The sequence below is a fragment of the Ascaphus truei genome, chromosome 8 (genome assembly GCF_040206685.1).
Source record: "Ascaphus truei isolate aAscTru1 chromosome 8, aAscTru1.hap1, whole genome shotgun sequence".
Classification (NCBI taxonomy): Eukaryota; Metazoa; Chordata; class Amphibia; order Anura; family Ascaphidae; genus Ascaphus; species Ascaphus truei.
The window spans coordinates 65,423,601-65,443,614 of NC_134490.1; the positions used below are offsets into that span (position 1 = coordinate 65,423,601).

At 45.6% G+C, this 20,014-nt stretch overlaps 1 protein-coding gene across 1 annotated transcript in view; it reads left to right on the top strand.

The window, feature by feature from the left end:
- Positions 1-20,014, top strand: part of SLIT1 (slit guidance ligand 1) — a 259,749-nt gene that overhangs the window by 216,848 nt on the left and 22,887 nt on the right. The window contains exons 21-27 of the mRNA XM_075612392.1: positions 8,479-8,611; positions 8,906-8,974; positions 10,836-10,907; positions 11,741-11,812; positions 11,956-12,027; positions 17,884-18,047; positions 19,019-19,143. Coding sequence (XP_075468507.1) covers positions 8,479-8,611; positions 8,906-8,974; positions 10,836-10,907; positions 11,741-11,812; positions 11,956-12,027; positions 17,884-18,047; positions 19,019-19,143 — 707 coding nt within the window. The remainder of the gene's footprint in view (positions 1-8,478; positions 8,612-8,905; positions 8,975-10,835; positions 10,908-11,740; positions 11,813-11,955; positions 12,028-17,883; positions 18,048-19,018; positions 19,144-20,014) is intronic.

A 20,014-nucleotide genomic window follows, 5' to 3' on the forward strand; every position in this document is an offset into this window, starting at 1 on the left:
TCCAGCCTTGCGCCGTCTCTCCCTTCTGCAGCACCATCAGACGGGGAAATCCAAGATGGCGGCCGCAACTCCGCAGCTCCGCATATGAACCTCACTAAAGGGGAACGTCCCTGACGACTATGGGCGTCCTTACAAATACAGCACCCTACGATGGCGGGGGAAAGACTCCTGGGGCTGTGGGCCTATCCTACCTAAACAGACGGGTCACTGACCCTCTGCTCTCGCACCCGAGGTTCCGCCAACCTCCTCCTTCACCTCCCTTGCTGCTCTGCCCCACCGCCCACACGCATCCGGTTCCTGCATACACAGTCTCGCATCCCATTGGTCCTCAGCCTCAGCTGACCTTCTCACCATCAGAGTTCATAGTTCAACCCCTTCGCGCGCTTCCCTCGCGCATGCGCAGCCCAACTGGTACGCAGTAACTTCGCTGGCAAACAGGGACAATATGGCGCTGCCTATGTAATTGACAGCGCGGAACCTTTAATATATGCACATCCTTACATTCTCCCCCCCCCAGAATCCAGCGTCCCCGCTGGACTACCTAAGCACATATATTAACTATGTACACAACCCTCTCTTCCTAGATTAGGTTACACATCTCATTAAACAGTACCATCATAGCTTGCATCCTATGCCGAGCCCACTGCTGAGCCTCATAATGGGGTGCCCCAAACTGATCATATGCCATTCGCATGGGAGGTTGACTGTTTCTTTGACTTCGGCGGGGTTGATCTTCCTCTGCAGAGTGCTCAGTCTCAACTGGTATTTCCATCTCTACCCTTGAGGGGTGTTCAGCATTAGCACAGTCTCTTTGGGGTGTAAAACATGGACTTTGGGGGTCTAGAGGCTGACTCACGGGAGTCAATTGATCAATGTTCGGGCCAAAAGGCTCTTTACCCGTGGCTCCTTCGGGAGATGCCTCCACGGCCGGAAGGCCCCTTTGAGAGGTTCCTTCCATTGGATCCTCAGAGGTGGCAATTTTTACAGTCTCTGGGCCATCCTCTGTGTGTTCAACTTCTCCATCTATGGCCGTGGCTGGAATTTCCAATTCGTCCGTCCCTACTTGAGGTATGGGAAGCAGATGATTCCTATGCCACACCTTTACGCGGCCTTCAGAATCCTTGATTCGGTACACAGGAAGACCAGGCATCTGTGACTCCACCTCATACACACCCTCCCGCCACCGGTCGGCCAATTTATGCTTCCCAGGAACACCTAAGTTGCGTAAGAGGACCGCATCTCCGGGGTGAATTTCCTTGTGACGTACTTTGTGATCGTAGCGCCTTTTATTTCCCGCATTCAATTTCGCAGTCGTCCGTTCAGCCAATCTATAGGCCAGCTGTAAACTGTCCCTTAGTCGCTGGACATATCGAAAGTGCGTCCTATTGGATACCCCATCGGTAGATATCCGCAGGCGCACATCCACCGGTAAACGGGCTTCTCTTCCGAACATCAAGAAATACGGAGTATACCCGGTGGACTCATGTCGGGTACAATTATACGCATGTACCAATGCTTCGACGTGTTTACTCCACTCCGTCTTTTTCGGGCTCGTCAAGGTTCCTAACATATCTAACAGAGTGCGATTGAACCGTTCAGGCAGAGCATCCCCTTCGGGGTGGTACGGGGTAGTACGCGATTTGGCAATGTTCAATAGAGTGAGCAACTCCCGTATCAGGGTACTCTCAAAATCCCTGCCCTGATCGGAGTGAAGACGATTTGGTAGTCCATAATGAATGAAATATTTCTCCCATAGTACTCGGGCCACCGTTACGGCCTTCTGGTCTTTCGTAGGGAACGCTTGGGCGTACCTAGTGTAGTGGTCAGTGATCACAAGAACATTACTAACTCCCCGACTGTCGGGCTCGATACAGAGAAAATCCATACATAGACGGACCGTCCCGTTCTTCTTGCGGACTACCACAATGGGTGAGGCGTACGGGCTCCGAGATTCCCGCACGATGCCAGCCGTTTTCATCTCGTCGATTAATCCCCTCACTTCGTCAGCATCCTTTGAGGCAAGCCGGCGGGAGCGCTCCCGGAAGGGGGTGGCGTCGCTCAGTCGGATGGTATGGTGGGCACTGCGACTGCACCCCACATCCATGTCACCAGTGGAGAACACCCCCCTTCGGTCGTGTAGCTCATCCTGTAGCCTCTTCCTCCACTCATCCGGGAGGGGCGAGTCGCCAAAGTCAAATTCCAATGCCGGCGCTATGGTAGCCGGCGAGCTCCTAGCTAGTTCCGTCGAGGCCTCCTCCTCGGAAGTTACCGGGTATATCCTCCCTAGCGTCTGTCGCCGGTCAATAGTCATCGGGTACGGGGATATATTCTGCACATATACCCAGGTGCGCTTCGGGATCTTCCCGGGCCATTCCTTGACCGAGGTTAGTACCTTGTAGCCCAAACGTTGTTCGTCCTGGGCCACACTCTCCAAGGTGAAGAGCTGATCCTCCGACCGTCGACGGGGGTAATGGCAAGCGGCGACCATCATTCGTCCTTCCCCCGGGGGAATCTGGGTCAGTCCCCATTCTTGACTGTAGAGGACACCATGCTCTTCCTCGGTCGCAATTTTACCGCAGACCTCTTGAAGGGCGGGACAGGCCGCCAGGGCCAGCAGTGGGGCTTCTCCTGCTTCCTGCAAAAACTGGCGGAATACCGCGCGCACAATGTCAGCGTTGGTCCCCAAGATGATTGGGGCGCTGGGGTGGTCCTGCGGCTCGGGGCACACTAGGGCCTCCACTTCCATGGGGTGATGTTTACCAGTATTCAGCTGGAGAATATCTAACTGCACCTTTACTACTCCGTCTATGGGGTAATCTTCATGACTCAGTCCCCGTAGCCGCAGGGCATCCGCCGATAGCAACGGTAGTTGATGTAGGTGTTGGTCGTAGAAGGGCCGGTATACGATCGTTACTTGGGATCCCGTGTCCAACAATGCGGCGGCGTAGATGCCTTCGATAACTACGCGAATAATGGAGGCGGGGCCGATTCGGGAGCCCTGAGGACGCGGTGATGCCTGGTCATCCTTCAGGGGTTGGCACGGCATTGAATGCGCCGGTCGGGACGACGTTCTTCGTGAGGTGGGGCAGTGGGCCCGCAAGTGTCCCATCTTTCCACAGGCATAACACTGTATTTGGCTGAGGTAAGCCTCGTCTCTCCTGGTGGGGGGGCTCCGCCTGGTCGGGGGACGAGGTCTGGGTGTCACGGGGGTGGGGGCATCCTCGGGGTCAGGGTCCCCAGATTCAGGCGCATCGGTTTTGGGTTCCACTTTCTTGGCCTCCTTACCTCCGAGCTGGGGCTTCTTTCCGGTGGCTAGGTCACGCCCCAGCAGCACCGTCTCATGCGCTTGAACCCGGTCCATTAGGTCGTGAAACGACAACGCTTGTCCAGGCGTTAGGCAGCTACTGACCCGCACCGACACGGGGTGTAGGGGTAAGAGGCCCCGCAACAGCTGAGTGGTGCGTAGTCCGTTAGCTTCTATCCTTGGTAATACGCCTTTCCTCACCAGATTCCAGAGGTCCAGGTGCAATCGTCTGAGAAAATCGGACACCATTTCTCCCTCTTTCTGGGTTAACGCATGAAATTTGGACATCAACGTGTACGTGTCCACCGGGGCTCCATAGGCCTTGGTCAGGCAGTAGATAAGATCGGCCGCGTCAGCTTCCGGATTGTCATCTCGGTAGTAGTGCACCATATGGGACGCGGGGGGCCGTAAGCACTCAACTATGCGTTGTCTGCGGACCGCGTCCGTGCAGGTCCATTCAGGCAGTACCTGTTCGGTATGATCCAACCAGTCCTCTATCCCTACTTCCCCTGGAGGCGTGGGTTTCTCGCCGGAGAAGGCTTTTAACTTCCTGTACTGGAGCGACTGGGTGGTGTTGTGGATAGCGGCGGCTATGGCGGGAATAGAGGTGTCTCCTGGTAAGCTGTCCCCGACTGCAGGGTAAGCGTCCAATCTTGATACGCTAAGGCGGTTGAGGCCAGCCCGCAGGCCGGACGGGGTGGACGACGAGCCTAGGCTCAGGGTGGCTGGCCAACGAGGGTGTAGGCCACTGTCAGGGAAGTGGTCGGGGCCTCCCGTCGCGGCACCTGTGGTGGGAGCATATTCTCTCCTAGGGGTGGAGGTGGCCAGGGGCGCAGAGGTGTCCGCCTGGACTAGTGGGCAGCGCACCCCCGGAGCCTCGGGCAGCAGCAGTATATGGGGCAAAGCCTCGGGGCATATATCTTGTTCAGTGGCATACAAGATCCGGCGCCAGGTCTGGTCATGGTCATAAAAGTGGTCTTGTACTTGGGCATTGTCCAGGAGAGGAAGCTTTCGGACCTGTTCGGTCACTGTGCCTAACGAGATCATGGCGGGGACATGGCCCAGCGCGAAAACACGGTTCAAGGGGATCCCGCGCCGTTGGGCCCACTTGCGCACCTCGAGCGCCGAGGGCACCGACATGATGTGGGTTGGTTGCACAATAGAGACAAAAAAAATGTGGGGGCACCCCAGGTCTAAGATCTCAGCAGCGCCTCCAAATGTAGCCCTTTTTGTGAACGTCTGAACTAAGGGACTACGGTGCATAAACCTGTGGCTTCAGGAGCTCTGAGCCTCCGCATATTGGGAGCCTGGGGGTATACCTTTATCACTTGTGGTGCAGCGCCTCCACTTACCCAGGATCCCCATTATAGAGATTATGCCCTGAGCAAGAACCTAACAACAGCAGTATGCAACAGCAACCTTTTTATATCACACAATAACAAATGATATGCAGACTTATCATATAACATTTGCATACACACACACAACGTGGCTCGGCCACACCTTATTGGGATAGTGTCCTGTACATAAGCAACTCTGCCGCTCTCCTTAGGAGTATGTCTCATAACCAGTAAAGTATAGTACCATATGCAATTCTCTTAGGAAACCCAATTAGTTAGTGGGAGGCGGGATCAGCGCCTGGTGACCGGTGTAGGTGCACGTGTAGACAAGGATACCTTCCGGTCACTACGATGACCTTGACACTCCACAGGGCCCCAGTGATAATCCAGCCTTGCGCCGTCTCTCCCTTCTGCAGCACCATCAGACGGGGAAATCCAAGATGGCGGCCGCAACTCCGCAGCTCCGCATATGAACCTCACTAAAGGGGAACGTCCCTGACGACTATGGGCGTCCTTACAAATACAGCACCCTACGATGGCGGGGGAAAGACTCCTGGGGCTGTGGGCCTATCCTACCTAAACAGACGGGTCACTGACCCTCTGCTCTCGCACCCGAGGTTCCGCCAACCTCCTCCTTCACCTCCCTTGCTGCTCTGCCCCACCGCCCACACGCATCCGGTTCCTGCATACACAGTCTCGCATCCCATTGGTCCTCAGCCTCAGCTGACCTTCTCACCATCAGAGTTCATAGTTCAACCCCTTCGCGCGCTTCCCTCGCGCATGCGCAGCCCAACTGGTACGCAGTAACTTCGCTGGCAAACAGGGACAATATGGCGCTGCCTATGTAATTGACAGCGCGGAACCTTTAATATATGCACATCCTTACATTTATATATATATATATATATATATATATATATATATATATATATATATATATATATATATACATATATACATATATACAGTGTTCGACAAACCTATACATTTGCACACCCCGGGCGAGTGGATTTAACATCGTGGCGAGCTCCTATTGGCCCAAACAGCACACGTGTGGTACTAGGTGGTGAGTTGATTTTTTTGTTCGGCGAGTAGATTTTTTGGGGATTTGTCGACCACTGCATATATATATATATATATATATATATATATATATATATATATATATATATACATACACACAGTTATGTGAAAAAGAAAGTACACCCTCTTTGAATTCTATGGTTTTACATATCAGGACATAATAACATCATCTGTTCCTCAGCAGGTCTTAAAATTAGGTAAATACAACCTCAGATGAACAACAACACATGACATATTACAACGTGTCATGATTTATTTAATAAAAATAAAGCCAAAATGGAGAAGCCATGTGTGATAAACTAAGTACACTCTTACTGCTTCCATAGGAATTAAGATGCTAAGTAGCAGACAGGTGCTGCTAATCAAATGCCCTTGATTAATTGATCATCAGCAAGTGTGACCACCTCTATAAAAGCCGATGTTTTAGCAGTTTGCTGGTCTGGAGCTTTCAGGTGGGTGTTAACACAATGCCAAGGAGGAAAGACATCAGCAATGATCTTAGAGAAGCAATTGTTGCTGCCCATCAAACTGGGAAGGGTTATAAGGCCATTTCCAAACAATTTAATGTCCATCATTCTACAGTGAGAAAGATTATTCAAAAGTGGAAAACATTCAAGACAGTTGTAAATCTTCCCAGGAGTGGACGTCCCAGTAAATTCACCCCAAGGTCAGACCGTGCAATGCTCAGAGAAATTGCAAAAAACCCAAGAGTTACATCTCAGACTCTACAGGCCTCAGTTAGCATGTTAAATGTTAAAGTTCATGACAGTACTATTAGAAAAAGACTGAACAAGTATGGTTTGTTTTGAAGGGTTTCCAGGAAAAAGCCTCTTCTCTCTAAAAAGAACATGGCAGCATGCCTTAGATTTGCAAAGTTGCATCTGAACAAACCACAAGACTTCTGGAACAATGTCCTTTGGACAGACGAGACCAAAGTGGAGATGTTTTTCTCCATAATGCATAGTGCCACGTTTGGTTTAAACCAAACACAGCATATCAGCACAAATACCTCATACCAACTGTCAAGCATGGTGGTGGAGGGGTGATGATTTGGGCTTGTTTTGCAGCCACAGGACCTGGGAACCTTGCAGTCATTGAGTCGACCACGAACTCCTCTGTATACCAAAGTATTCTAGAGTCAAATGTGAGGCCATCTTTCCGACAAATAAAGCTTGGCTGAAATTGGGTCATGCAACAGGACAATGATCCCAAGCACACCAGCAAATCTAAACAGAATGGCTGAAAAAGAAAAGAATCAAGGTGTTGCAATGGCCCAGTCAAAGTCCAGACCTCAACCCAATTGAAATGCTGTGGCTGGTCCTTAAGAGAGCTGTGCATAAACAAATGCCCACAAACCTCAATGAACTGAAGCAACGTTGTAAAGAAGAGTGGGCCAAAATTCCTCCACAACGATGTGAGAGACTGATAAAGTCATACAGAAAACGATTACTTCAAGTTATTGCTGCTATAGGTGGTTCTACAAGCTATTGAATCAAAAGGTATACTTCCCCATTTTGGCTTTATTTTTGTTAAATAAATCATGACACGGTTTAATATGTCATGTGTTGCTGTTCATCTGAGGTTGTATTTACCTAATTTTAATATCTGCTAAGGAACAGTTGATTGTTATTATGTCTTGATATGTAAAACCACAGTATTCAAAGAGGGTGTACTTTCTTTTTCACACCACTGTATATACACCAAGTTGGCAGGTCAGTTTCATTTTGCCAGGTTACGACAGATCCAATGTGATCATTCTTCCTGTAATTATACAGGTTAATAAGAATTTTAACTCAGGTAGTGTTAGGACCTGCTACGGTCATGCCTTGAAGTGGCAGCAGGCTTAAGATGCTTTGGCCAAAGGGTTAAACTAAATTACCCTTTTTACAAGAGATATATAGGTATTGCACTGTGTATTTTTGTCACATTGGAAGTAGCTTTGGGCATCTTTGTCTGTTTTTTGTTGTATATTTTTTTATTACTATAAATTATTTATTTTCAGATCTGCGCAGCAGTAAAATATTTAAAATATTTAAAAAATGTTCCTTACACAGCTGCAATAATTATTATTGATAAAATATAAATCTCCTTTCTTTTGTTCAGTTCTTTTGCTTGACGATGATGGCTGCATAACTGTTTAATTTCTTTTGAGATATGACAAAAATGCCCACTAAACAGATATCTAATATAAAAGAATATCATTTGGGCTATCGTTAACCTTATATGCTTTCATTAAAGTACAGGAAAGACAGGTGAAAAAGACTAAACGTCCATAGTAGCTTGTGTTAGCACCTGTATCCCAGGCTACGTTGTGCGACATTTCATTGTATTTCATCAGGTAATAACATTTAACATTGGATACTGAACGCTTGTAGCAAAGGACAATCAGGCAGCTACAGTGCTCTAATGCAGGGGTGCTCAACTCCAGTCCTAACCCCCTCCCCCCAACAGGTCAGGTTTTCATGATATCCCTGCTTCAGCACAGGTGGCTCAATCATTCCCTGCTTCAGCACAGTCAGTCCATGCTTCAGCACAGGTGGCTCAATCAGAGGCCGAGTCTTTTTTACTGAGCCTCTAATTGATCCATCTGTGCTGAAGCTGGGATATCCTGAAAACCTGACCTGTTGTAGGTGCTTGAGGACTGGAGTTAAGCACACCTGATCTAATGGTTATACACATGAAGCTTGATGACATGATAAGTTGCTCTGGGGTGTACTGCATTTCTCAGTAGTCTTCTTCTCTCCACGGCAGGTCAGGAGGAGCTGAGTTGTGCTCCTCAGCCCCAGTGTCCACAGGAATGCACCTGCCTAGACACTGTTGTACGTTGCAGCAACAAGCACCTGTTATCTCTACCTAAGGGCATCCCAAAGAACGTTACAGAGCTGTGAGTAATAGCCTTCCCCGTTGGGACATTCCGGATCATACGTTTGTTATATAGCACTGACATTATACACAGTGCTATATATTGATTATTTCAGGCACAGTGACTCCCTCCCTCGAAGAGCTTTCAATCTAATTTTGGTCACAAGCAGAGCTGACACAACCTCTGGGTGGAGGTGTGGACATTTGCCCCTTGCATTGATGTGCCCCCTTTGTTTGCTCATCATAAGAACATTTCCCCATAATCTCAGGATTCATTCAGCCAGGGCCTAACCGGGTGTACTGCTCCTTTTTACAGATACCTGGATGGAAATCAGTTCACAATGGTCCCTGGGCAACTGTCCACCTTCAAATATTTGCAGCTGGTGTAAGTATAGATTGTTGTGCAGATTATTTACAATGCATTGCGCCTTAGTTCATGTATCCTTCCTATCTCTGGATATAGAAATGTTTGGCAGTTAATGACCATTTGGTATGTGAAGTCTGCCCATTTGTTCTTAGACTTTTCGTTACTTTATCTATGGTTTATTCCATTATTTAAGGCTTTTTACATCTATCCCTTTTAGCTTCAGAACATTAACCCTTTGTTATAACATTTATTTTTCTCTGAAGGAAAAATATCCTTCCCTACTTTACCGTGAGGTATTAGACATTTTTCTCATATTCACCCTCTTAGGCGTGTAATATAGTGTGCGCTACCGTGCGCGCGCGTCAATTATAATAGACTGTGTTTAAACCTGACGTTCTATACTTCCGACGTGCGTGCGTACAGGAGTGAGCGCTGACCCGGCAGATCGGAGGAAAGACTTGCAAAGTGGCTTTTTGCACTGCTGCCGGTGCACGTCCCGCTCTATTAGCCAATCACAGTGAGGCTGCAATTTCATTGGAAAACATCCTCCACTTAAACAAACACATTCAGTGCAAAATGTATCAACATGGAACAAAAATAAACCACGCCACATAATCATAATGGCTTGATTCTTTAAATGACTAAAAGCAGCTGTTTTATAATGCTGCGAACTGGTTATGTTTCTTCTCAAAAATCAAAAACAATTCAATGAGTTTTGTAAATTACATGTAACATGTAAATCTGTTCATAGCCACGCCCAGCTGTCGCTCACAGCACAGACCATACACACAACAAGTGTGATTCACGTGCACTAGCACACGCGAGCGCGCCAACTATAAAGCCAGCCTTAGTCATTTCCTCCGCAGTGCGCGGGAGAGCTTCTCTTTTATCTCGTTCACTGAACCAGTTCTAACCATTTCACATCATTTCATTTGCTTCCCGGTATTCCTTTTCCAAGTCTCCCCACCTCATCCCCACCATGCAATGTTATCCCTTTCCTACGCATGCTTGCCACATGTTTGGGGCACATACTGTATAAAGTGATAGAAATGAGACAATAGGCAGTATCTGAGCCTGATTCCCAATAATACATGTAGTTATCATGTGCCTTCCAATCAACTCAATTTGCAATGGATTGAAAACGGTAGATTAATCATGAACGTAAAATCAGTATTATTCAGTCTTCGAAGAAAAGCCAGGCTGTGTGGTGCTCTAAAACGTAGACTCAGCAACTTCAATTGTATGTTGTATTGGTTGTATCCTTGAAGTATCCCACATATAAATGGTGACCACCTATAGCATAAACACCTAATTCCACTAGTTATCAATAAACCGGAAGAGTGTACCCAGATAGGTAACTACTCACACTAGCTAGTGTCCAGCCAAATCATTGATTAGGAAAAACGGTGTATGATTGAGTAAATAAACTCACTTGTAGCAGATGGTCCTCCCGGGATTAACCTTCATTGGTGCGTGCATCCGGTACTCCATAGCAGAGGCAGGTATCCGGAAAGGAGAGTTGGAGCACAGCTAAATGAAATAAATTTGCTAGAGAGTGTGTCCCAAAAGTTAGAGGTTTATTTTTCGTCAGTACATGGTAACAAGAAAAAAATGAGCCCTCAGGCCCCCACCGACATGTTTCGAGCTTCCGCTCTTTATCAAGGTGTACTAACTTTTGGGACACACTCTCTAGCAAATTTATTTCATTTAGCTGTGCTCCAACTCTCCTTTCCGGATACCTTATTCAGTCTTCGGACTCCACATTTTAATGTAATGCTCTGTCCTCCAGGATAGTCATTGGGAAGTAAGTATTAGTATATGAAGATTAGAAAATAATAGGAGCTCTTGCCTAAACATGTTAAACTGTTTTGTTTTACAGGGATTTAAGCAACAATAAAATCAGCTCCCTCAGCAACTCCTCCTTCACCAACATGAGTCAACTCACTACATTGTAAGTTCTTCTATTAGGTTTGCGCTAAAGTACTTTGGGACAGCTATGTCACTCTTTCAAAGATCATGGGGAGATATGGTACAACGTGGCTATTAGGGCTGTAAGCAATTCATATAGATGGGGGATTGTTAGGTGTGCTGGGGTTGGGAGGGGTAGTTGGTTTAGGTAATAGGGGTAGGTCTCCCTTGTAGGGTGGTTAGGGGGAAGGGAAGGGGTGGGGAGTCAATGGGAAGTTTAGTCCGAAAACAGCCTGATCGACCTTTTTGGTTGATATAGAATAAGGCCCTAAGTATCAGATTAACTCCTTTGTTTGTCAGAAGCCAAAATGCTACATATGAGCAAATTTAACGAAGAGTTCTAAATCATTAAAAGTCCAGGCACGCAGTAAAAACCATTGAAGTGAATGGGATTACTGAGTTTACTATGTCCAACGCAGGCTTGTTTCTAAGTATTGAAACGTATAGTCATCTGAATATTTCTATAGAAAAGAAACAGCATGAAAGGCAAAATCAAAAAATATATATACACATACCGATATAAGGAGTCAGAGGTTCACCCCACGGGGCTTAGGTGACCTCCTGCCAATGAAGGATTTCATAGATATTGCATTCACTTATATCATCTGATCTATAGACATCCTTTCACAAAAGGTGCATTCTGTGATATTTTGTCTCAGATAACACATTTTTGCCTGTAGGCTTTTAACTAGCATTTCCACACTGTCTACAGTGATTCTTTGATTTCTTATTCATGCTGTAGTATTCCAGAGATATCTACTCATGCTTGTTTTCGGACACAGTAAAATATCTTTTTCTTTCTTTTTATTCCTCCAGAATATTAAGTTATAATTCCCTGCGATGCATACCGCCCCTGGCTTTTGAAGGTCTTCGTTCTTTGAGGCTGCTGTAAGTACAGTATTGTGTTTGTAATGTTAGGGCCTCTAACTTTTTGGCACAGCACTAGACTTAGTGGGCAGTGATGGATTTCTGTCCCATGTTGAGAGAGACTTATTTACCCAGAAAATACATCTCTTGTTAAACTGTTTCAGGTCTGTCCATGGAAATGACATCTCCAGCCTTCCAGAAGGGATATTTTCTGACGTCACCTCTCTCTCTCATTTGTAAGTACCTGAAAATCAAACTATTTCATGGCAAAACTGCGTTGCAGATAAACTTATTTCCATTAGGGCTGAGATCATATTTCTATGTGCAACTTAACTCAACAGTTACTTAGGGCATAAGAAGAAATGTTATTATTATTTGGGATAGGTTTTTCTTATTTACAATGCTGAATGTAATGGAAACAAGGATCTCAAATGACATTTTAACCATCCCAGAATGAGGAGGACAAGTAGGACATTGTAAAGCAATACGCTTTGTGTTCTTCTAGCACTAAACATTTCCAGTCTTACTATGATGATACAGATGAGGTGTGGCCAACTCCAGTCCTCAAGGGCCACCAACAGGTCAGGTTTTCAGGGTATCTTTGCTTCAGCAAAGGTGTCTCAGTCTTTGACTGAGCCACTGATTGAGCAACCTGTGCTGAAGCAGTGAGATCCTGACCTGTTGGTGGCCCTTGAGGACTGGAGTTGACCACCCCATGTGTAGATCATTCCTATTTATCATTCATATCTGGTGATCAGGAATGCATACCATTGTGCTTTTGGCTACTGTGCAGAGCTTTTTAACTTTTCCTCCTGAGCCTATGCGTTCCTTTGTATTTCTGGTGTCACCGGCGATGCAGGGGTTAAAGCCAACATGTGCCTGACACTTATACCCCAGTCTTTTCTTACTACACATGAAGGTATGTAAAGTCCATTGCATTGAGTATAGAAGATACATATATAATGCACACGGTGAAATGAAATGCTCCGTATAGGAGCCAGCCGGTTCAGTATAAGGATGGACTTTTCAAGCAGTAACTGGCTGGCAAGATCTCACAAATGGTTGTCACCTGGTCCCATTTGGCCAGACTGATAGTTTGATTATGCGAAAGAGAGGAAGGAGAGTAGTAGAATTAACAGTGACATTGGTTTACCTATTGAATTTGTGGCAAGGGACAAAACGGCAGTGCAAATAGCATCAGACAGACCACTTTTGTCATGAAAACTGTATGTAAACAAAACAAAGCTGTGTAGTGCACCACACCTAGGGTAGTTATCAAGAATACAAAGAAGGGAATAAAAAGAACATTACACATGTGTGGATCCATGTGTTTGGGTGGTATGATGTTAGTAGGTCCATCCAACCTACCTACATAGTAAAGATCGCAAAAGTCATGCACACCAGAAATTAGCATGTGAAGATTGAATTTGTTCTTTAGTATCAAAATCCTCAGCAAAATGAATGCAAATACAACAACTTTTTTGAGAATATCGAAATTGTTCCAGGTTAAAAACCCCTTTGAATAGTTTCAGTCCATATTAGAAAGTTGGTTTAGGGGTAATCCATCTAGCTAGAAAGTTGACGTTTTGGGTCAGGTCTGCGACACTTCTTCAGCAATATATGAAAATTGCATGGAAATTAGTGTTTTTCTTAGTATGTATATTTGTATATCTTTATTTGTAAAGCACCATCTATGTACATTAGGGTTAGGGTAGGGCAGTGTTTTTCAACCAGGGTTCCTATGAACCCTTGGGTTCCCCGGGCATCCCTAATGGGTTCCCAGCAATTTTCTGGTCATTTGAAAATTGTATCAAATACAGAAAAAAGGACAATGCATCTGATCTCAAACGCGCTATTAGAGAGAGTTGGGGGGTTCCTTACAATGCATCTGATCTCAGACGCGCTATTAGAGAGGGTTGGGGGGTTCCTCAGAATGTCACTTAAAGTTCCTTAACCAAAATAAAGGTTGGAAACCACTGACATAGGGCTTTACAGCAGTAATACATGTGACATACTGTATTAGGAATAAGTGCTACAGGCATAAAAGTAAACATTAGGATAAGGAGTTGAATGTCTACGCATTCATTATTCTTATTAAATATGTTGAGAATTCCCCATCTGTCTTCCCTTTTTAGGGGAGTTGGCACCGATTTTCTCAAACTTAAAAAAATAGGGCCCCTTAGTGTCAATGTGGCCATAAAAACTAGGCCCGCCAACAGGGAGGGTCTGTCCGGGTTTGCGTCCCGGGCATGTGAGTCAAGGGGCCCGACCTTGCCCGTTTTTATTTTAAAAAAAGTTTTTTTTAAAATGGTGGCGATTCCCGTGTGCATGCGCCGAGCCAAGGTCCCGGCGCGCATGCACACGAAAGCAGGGTGTCCGGCCTCCTGCCTGTGGGCCTGCTCCCAGCTTCCCCCGCATCCGCCAACCCAGCTTCCCCTGCGCGCCCGCCTCCAGCCACAGAATTAGCCCGCCAGTCTCGCCCCCCCAAGCCGCCTACCTCCCGTGCCTCCCCCCCCCCGCGCCCACCTCCCGCCCCGGGCAACAGCTGCGGGGATATCGGGGGCAGGAGGGGAAACATCTGGTGGGCAGGGAAACAGCACCCACCCATTCAGTCAAGGTCAGACCCAGGCACTCACTCACCCAAACAACCCACCCACCCAGGCAGTCACCCACCCAACTCACCCACCCGCCCCGTCACTCAATCACCCGCCCCGTCACTCAATCACCCACCCACTCAGTCACCCACCCACTCAGCCACCCATCCACTGTCACCCATCCACCCAGTCAATCCAAAAAAGGGATGACGTGGTGACCAAAAACGATGTTTATTGAATAAAATCCATAGACATGGGGTACTTTTTCTTAAAGTAAGCGCGACGGCGACGGATTGACAGAGCGACTAAAAATTTGGAAGCCAGTGAAATTTGATTTTTTTAGAGACAGTCGCCACATGTGACTGTCTCTAAACCAATCACAGAGCGCTGCCCTCCTCCTTGGTGACGACACTGGCCTTGTCGCCAGCGACGTCGCTTAAAACTAAAGTTCAACTTTCGCCAGTGGCGACGGGTGATGTCATCGGTCGCGTCGCCGGCACTATAAACGCGGCCTTAGTCTGTGTAACAAAGGAGTCATTTGGTTGCATATTTTTATCAAAACATGATTCAAGCCGCCAACCTCATCAAGGTAAATTCCATTTAGCAGGGACCTGCACTGAATATATGTCATTTCTTAATGTCCTGCGGATTAAACTTTGTTAGATATGTGAAAGTGCCCTGTAGGGGTTAAATAAATGAAGCATATGTTTTTGTGATTTAGTGCAATTAAAAGTTGGCCAAGCTTTTAATTGCACTAATTCCTCATCGCATTTTCTTCTTTTTGCCAGTCTACCTTGACGAGGTTGGCGGCTTGAATCCTGTTTTGATCAAAAGATGCAACAAAATGACTCCTTTGTTACACAGACTTCTGTTCTAAATGTAAATGTCACTGGTATATTTTAGCCCAAATTAGTAGGAGCGCAGGATCTGTTCTTTTGTTTTAGAAATACCGCGATAGCCCACCTCTTCATGCACGCAACTGATGTAAAACACGGGTGGCTTGTCCCGCTGGCGTGTTGAGTATGTCCCGCTGGCGTGTTGAGTATGTCCCGCTTGTTGAGTATGTCCCGCTGGCGTGTTGAGTATGTCCCGCGTGTTGAGTATGTTCCGCTGGCGTGTTGAGTATGTCCCGCGTGTTGAGTATGTCCCGCGTGTTGAGTATGTCCCGCGTGTTGAGTATGTCCTGCTGGCGTGTTGAGTATGTCCCGCGTGTTGAGTATGTCCCGCTGGCGTGTTGAGTATGTCCCGCTGGCGTGTTGAGTATGTCCCGCGTGTTGAGTATGTCCCGCTGGCGTGTTGAGTATGTCCCGCTGGCGTGTTGAGTATGTCCCGCTGGCGTGTTGAGTATGTCCCGCTGGCGTGTTGAGTATGTCCCGCTGGCGTGTTGAGTATGTCCCGCTGGCGTGTTGAGTATGTCCCGCTGGCGTGTTGAGTATGTCCCGCTGGCGTGTTGAGTATGTCCCGCTGGCGTGTTGAGTATGTCCCGCGTGTTGAGTATGTCCCGCTGGCGTGTTGAGTATGTCCCGCTGGCGTGTTGAGTATGTCCCGCTGGCGTGTTGAGTATGTCCCGCTGGCGTGTTGAGTATGTCCCGCGTGTTGAGTATGTCCCGCTGGCGTGTTGAGTATGTCCCGCTGGCGTGTTGAGTATGTCCCGCTGGCGTGTTGAGTATGTCCCGCTGGCGTGTTGAGTATGTCCCGCTGGCGTGTTGAGTATGTCCCGCTGGCGTGTTGAGTATGTCCCGCTGCTTCGTGCCGCGGGCTGCAATAACAGCTGTAGAGTATTTTTACATCTTTTTTTGAAGTTGGCATCGGACTGTGAAGGGGAAGGATATTGCAAATCTTGTTTCTTCTGCCTCTACGATCACGTCTTCAACTGTATGCGTCCCATGCAAAGAGGCAGCATGGAAATAAGAACGCAAAGGGTACACAGAAAGAAAGGGGGAGCGTGCTTACCAGTTTCATTCAGAATTAACAACATAAGGGATTTAAAATAAGCAAAAAAAATAAATCTCAATTTACAAACATTGTTAAGATCGATATCTTCAAAATACTCATTGCTCTCTTATTTCATTTTATTTTAAGGAGGGTATTAATCACCAAGATTTAACCCATAAAACATTATCTGCCGTTCATTTCCTTTGGTCATACGTGTAACAGCACCTTCGGTTCACACTGTGTGTCACTTTGCAGAAAATTTCATGTTTCATTTCTAGTTGACTCTTTTCTGCTCTGCCCCTTTTCTACCTGTCTCCCTCTATTTTTTCATTGTTTCCTTTGTCTGTGAGCAGGGTTACTGGCTCTGCACTTCTTAACCCAGGATGTGCTGAGAGGCTGTGTAATTCGGCAGGGATAAGCTTATAGGGATCCATGTTAAAATCGATGAGAAACAAAAAGTGACACTGTGTTCATTTGCATGTCATTACCCAGAATCCCTGGCGGCAGTGGAATCACTGTATGCTAAGCTATAATGGGGAGACAGGGTTGCAGACCAGTCTGAGACGTGCAAATGCACCACATGTGGTATTTTTATTTACTGTACACTGTATGGGGGAGGGTTTTTGTCACTTTGTTTTACCCACCATAACTTTTTAATGTATCATTTCCTTGCACACATTTGTAGATTTTTCTAACTCAACACGGACAGTTCTTGGTTCATGAGCACACAGAGACCAAACCGGTCTCTCCATTCACTAACTGTTTGCTTTGGCACATGGTACAACTGCTTTTAAACTTAACAAAGACGATCCGTCCATTCCAAACTGTATCTCCAGAAATGAATTTTTTTTCAGCGTGTTATATGAGAGTTTAATTTATTAAACCTTACAGCTGCTAAACAAAAGAATAAATAGCACAAACTGAGGTTTTAAACGTTCTCAAATGTTTCCACTGACCTAAGCAATTAATTCCATTTCTCTGGCTGTTCCAGGGTGCCACCTGGTGGAACAGTTTTTGAGTAAATGCAGCATTGGTTCGAAGATATATATATGGGTTGGTTTACTGGCTATTAATCTTAACCCTGGCTGTTCTCAAAGCTGTGAAATGCAGCAAGCATAAGCTTACAGGGGACCATGTTATATGGGTTTGAAGCAAAGGGTGGCACTGTGTGCTCATTTGCATATCATTTCCCAGAATCCCTTGCTGCAGCGGAAGCACTGTGTGCTGGGTGATAATGGTGATATATATATATATATATATATATATATATATCTATATATATATATATATATATATATATATATATATATCCAATGTATTAACCTACCTAAAATTCATTTTCATTCAATTTCATTAAACCATTACTTATATAGAAAATAGCTAGATAGAGACATATGATAGATCGATAGATATAGACAGACAGATGATGGATAGATATACAGATATACAGATAAACAGAGAGATGATGGATAGAATGGGTTAGTTACCAGAATGATAAATAGCTAGATTGAGGGATGTCCAGCCCCTTAATCATTCTTATCTATTGCTTTTCTTTTTTTTTAGAGCAATTGGTGCCAACCCCCTGTATTGTGACTGTAATCTGCGCTGGCTGTCCAACTGGGTGAAAACAGGTTACAAAGAGCCTGGAATTGCACGCTGCACTGGACCGGCTGAAATGGACGGCAAGCTTCTTCTTACCACGCCCGCCAAAAAGTTTGAATGCAATGGTAAAATGATCATACTTTTGTTCCACTGTGCTTAGGTCAGTGGCAATACCTATTATCCTGAGGAATTCCCAAAGAAAACCAGCAGACATGTAGTTAATGAAACAGGAAGACGTACATTCATGTAAGGCCCGTTCCATTTATGAGGCTAAACTCTAATGGTCCATTCGCTTTTACAATGACAATTCAACATGCAGTCCTGGTGAGTCGTCAAAACTCAACAATAGGTTTTGCTTATTCCATTGCCTCTCAGGAAATCGTATAAAATACTTCATAGCTTACAATTTAAAAGAGATACTTAATCATTATTACATTTTACAAACTGCGGGGCACTCATCCAAAATTCATATAACTTGTGTTACATACCACACATGTGCGAGGGGAGTATCAGTAATGCATAATGTATAATATGTAATGATGTTCCATATATCTATGTACAACCTTCCATTTTTGATTGTTGCCTTCTGATTCGGAAGGTAGAACATCATTTCAGGGAAAGCTATTTTCATAATGTATGATTGGAAGACCAACCACTAGAGCAGTAGAAGTGCATGGATTACTTGTACCCCATAGGAGAAGCAGGAAGAAAGAAGCATTAAAACAATCCAGGGTCAGAAAAAAAGAACATTTCATTAGCAAATATAATGTAGCATGACTTGTGAGGAACATGTGGAAGCGGTAATTGTGTGTGAGGAACAGGAGAAATAGACACAGACGCTGGTAAATATTGGAACTGCAAGGAGATAAACGTTGAAGGTCATTTTAATCAACAAAATTGAATGAAAAATTGTATTGAATAAAGCGATGATGTTTTAGAGAGTCTGCTATTTCCATCAGATGTTTGTTTACAGTACTTCCGAAGTCCACTCATATTGAAACACCTACTTGTGCTCCTCACCTGGTCACATTTCATCTCTCTCTATTGTACACTTCTGATTCGCTCCCATATTTCATGCGTTTATCATTTCGTCCAGGACCCCCAAGCCAAAACATCCAGGCCAAGTGTCACCCGTGCCTCTCCAATCCTTGTCGAAACCAAGGCACCTGTCAGAACGACGTTGTGGAATATTACCGATGCATTTGCCCAGCTGGTTTCAAGGTATGGTTTCATGTGAGCAATATATGCAGAATCTCATATCTACCCACCCGGTAACAATGGGATTAGAAGTCTTAAACATTTCGACGAGCTGAAGGAGCAGCTCCGTGGTAATGTCACTGCTTTGGAAATGGGTGCACCTGGTTGGATTCCCACCATCAACTCTCAATTGCCCTGTGTCTCAGGCACCAAAATTAAATTGTAAGCCCTGTAGAGCAGTAGCTCATTGCTGTGTATGCTGTCAGCCCTATAAAAGAATAAATATTATAGTGGGGCATAAAAGTGCTTTGTTTATAGCTTGCACCAAAATAGGTAATTAGGGACGAAACTGAACTCTGAAGTCAGTGTTAACCTGGTCAGTGTGTCAACGCAGGGTGCCCCGTATTAAACATGAAGGGTTCCTGGTGTGATTTATATTTTTTGGTTACTTTGAGAATGAAGTTGTTTTTTTTTTTTTTTCCAACTTCCTGCTTTTTCCTTCACCCTTTGCTCCATTTGGTCACACCCTTGTTATATAGAAAGGGAAGCAGGAATCTGACTAAACAAAAAGCATTGATCGCTGCTCCACTTTCATGTTACAAGGAGCAGCACCTTTAAAAGAGCATATGCCCTCCCCCTTCACCCCACCCCAAAAAAACAAGTTCCCCCTAGGTAGAAAGCAGGGGATCTCCAGAGCTGAACCCCATTCATTTCGGCACTGGGGACCCCCTGCTCCCCAAATGGGGAATTTTTCTGGTGGGTTTTCACCCCCACAAATCTATTCAACAGCAAATGTTTGTGAAAAGTTTGCATATCTATAAATGCAACAAAATCTTTTTAGCATAAAATAGTGAATTGTATTTTAGAAGCCATCTTTCTGTGATAAACTGACATT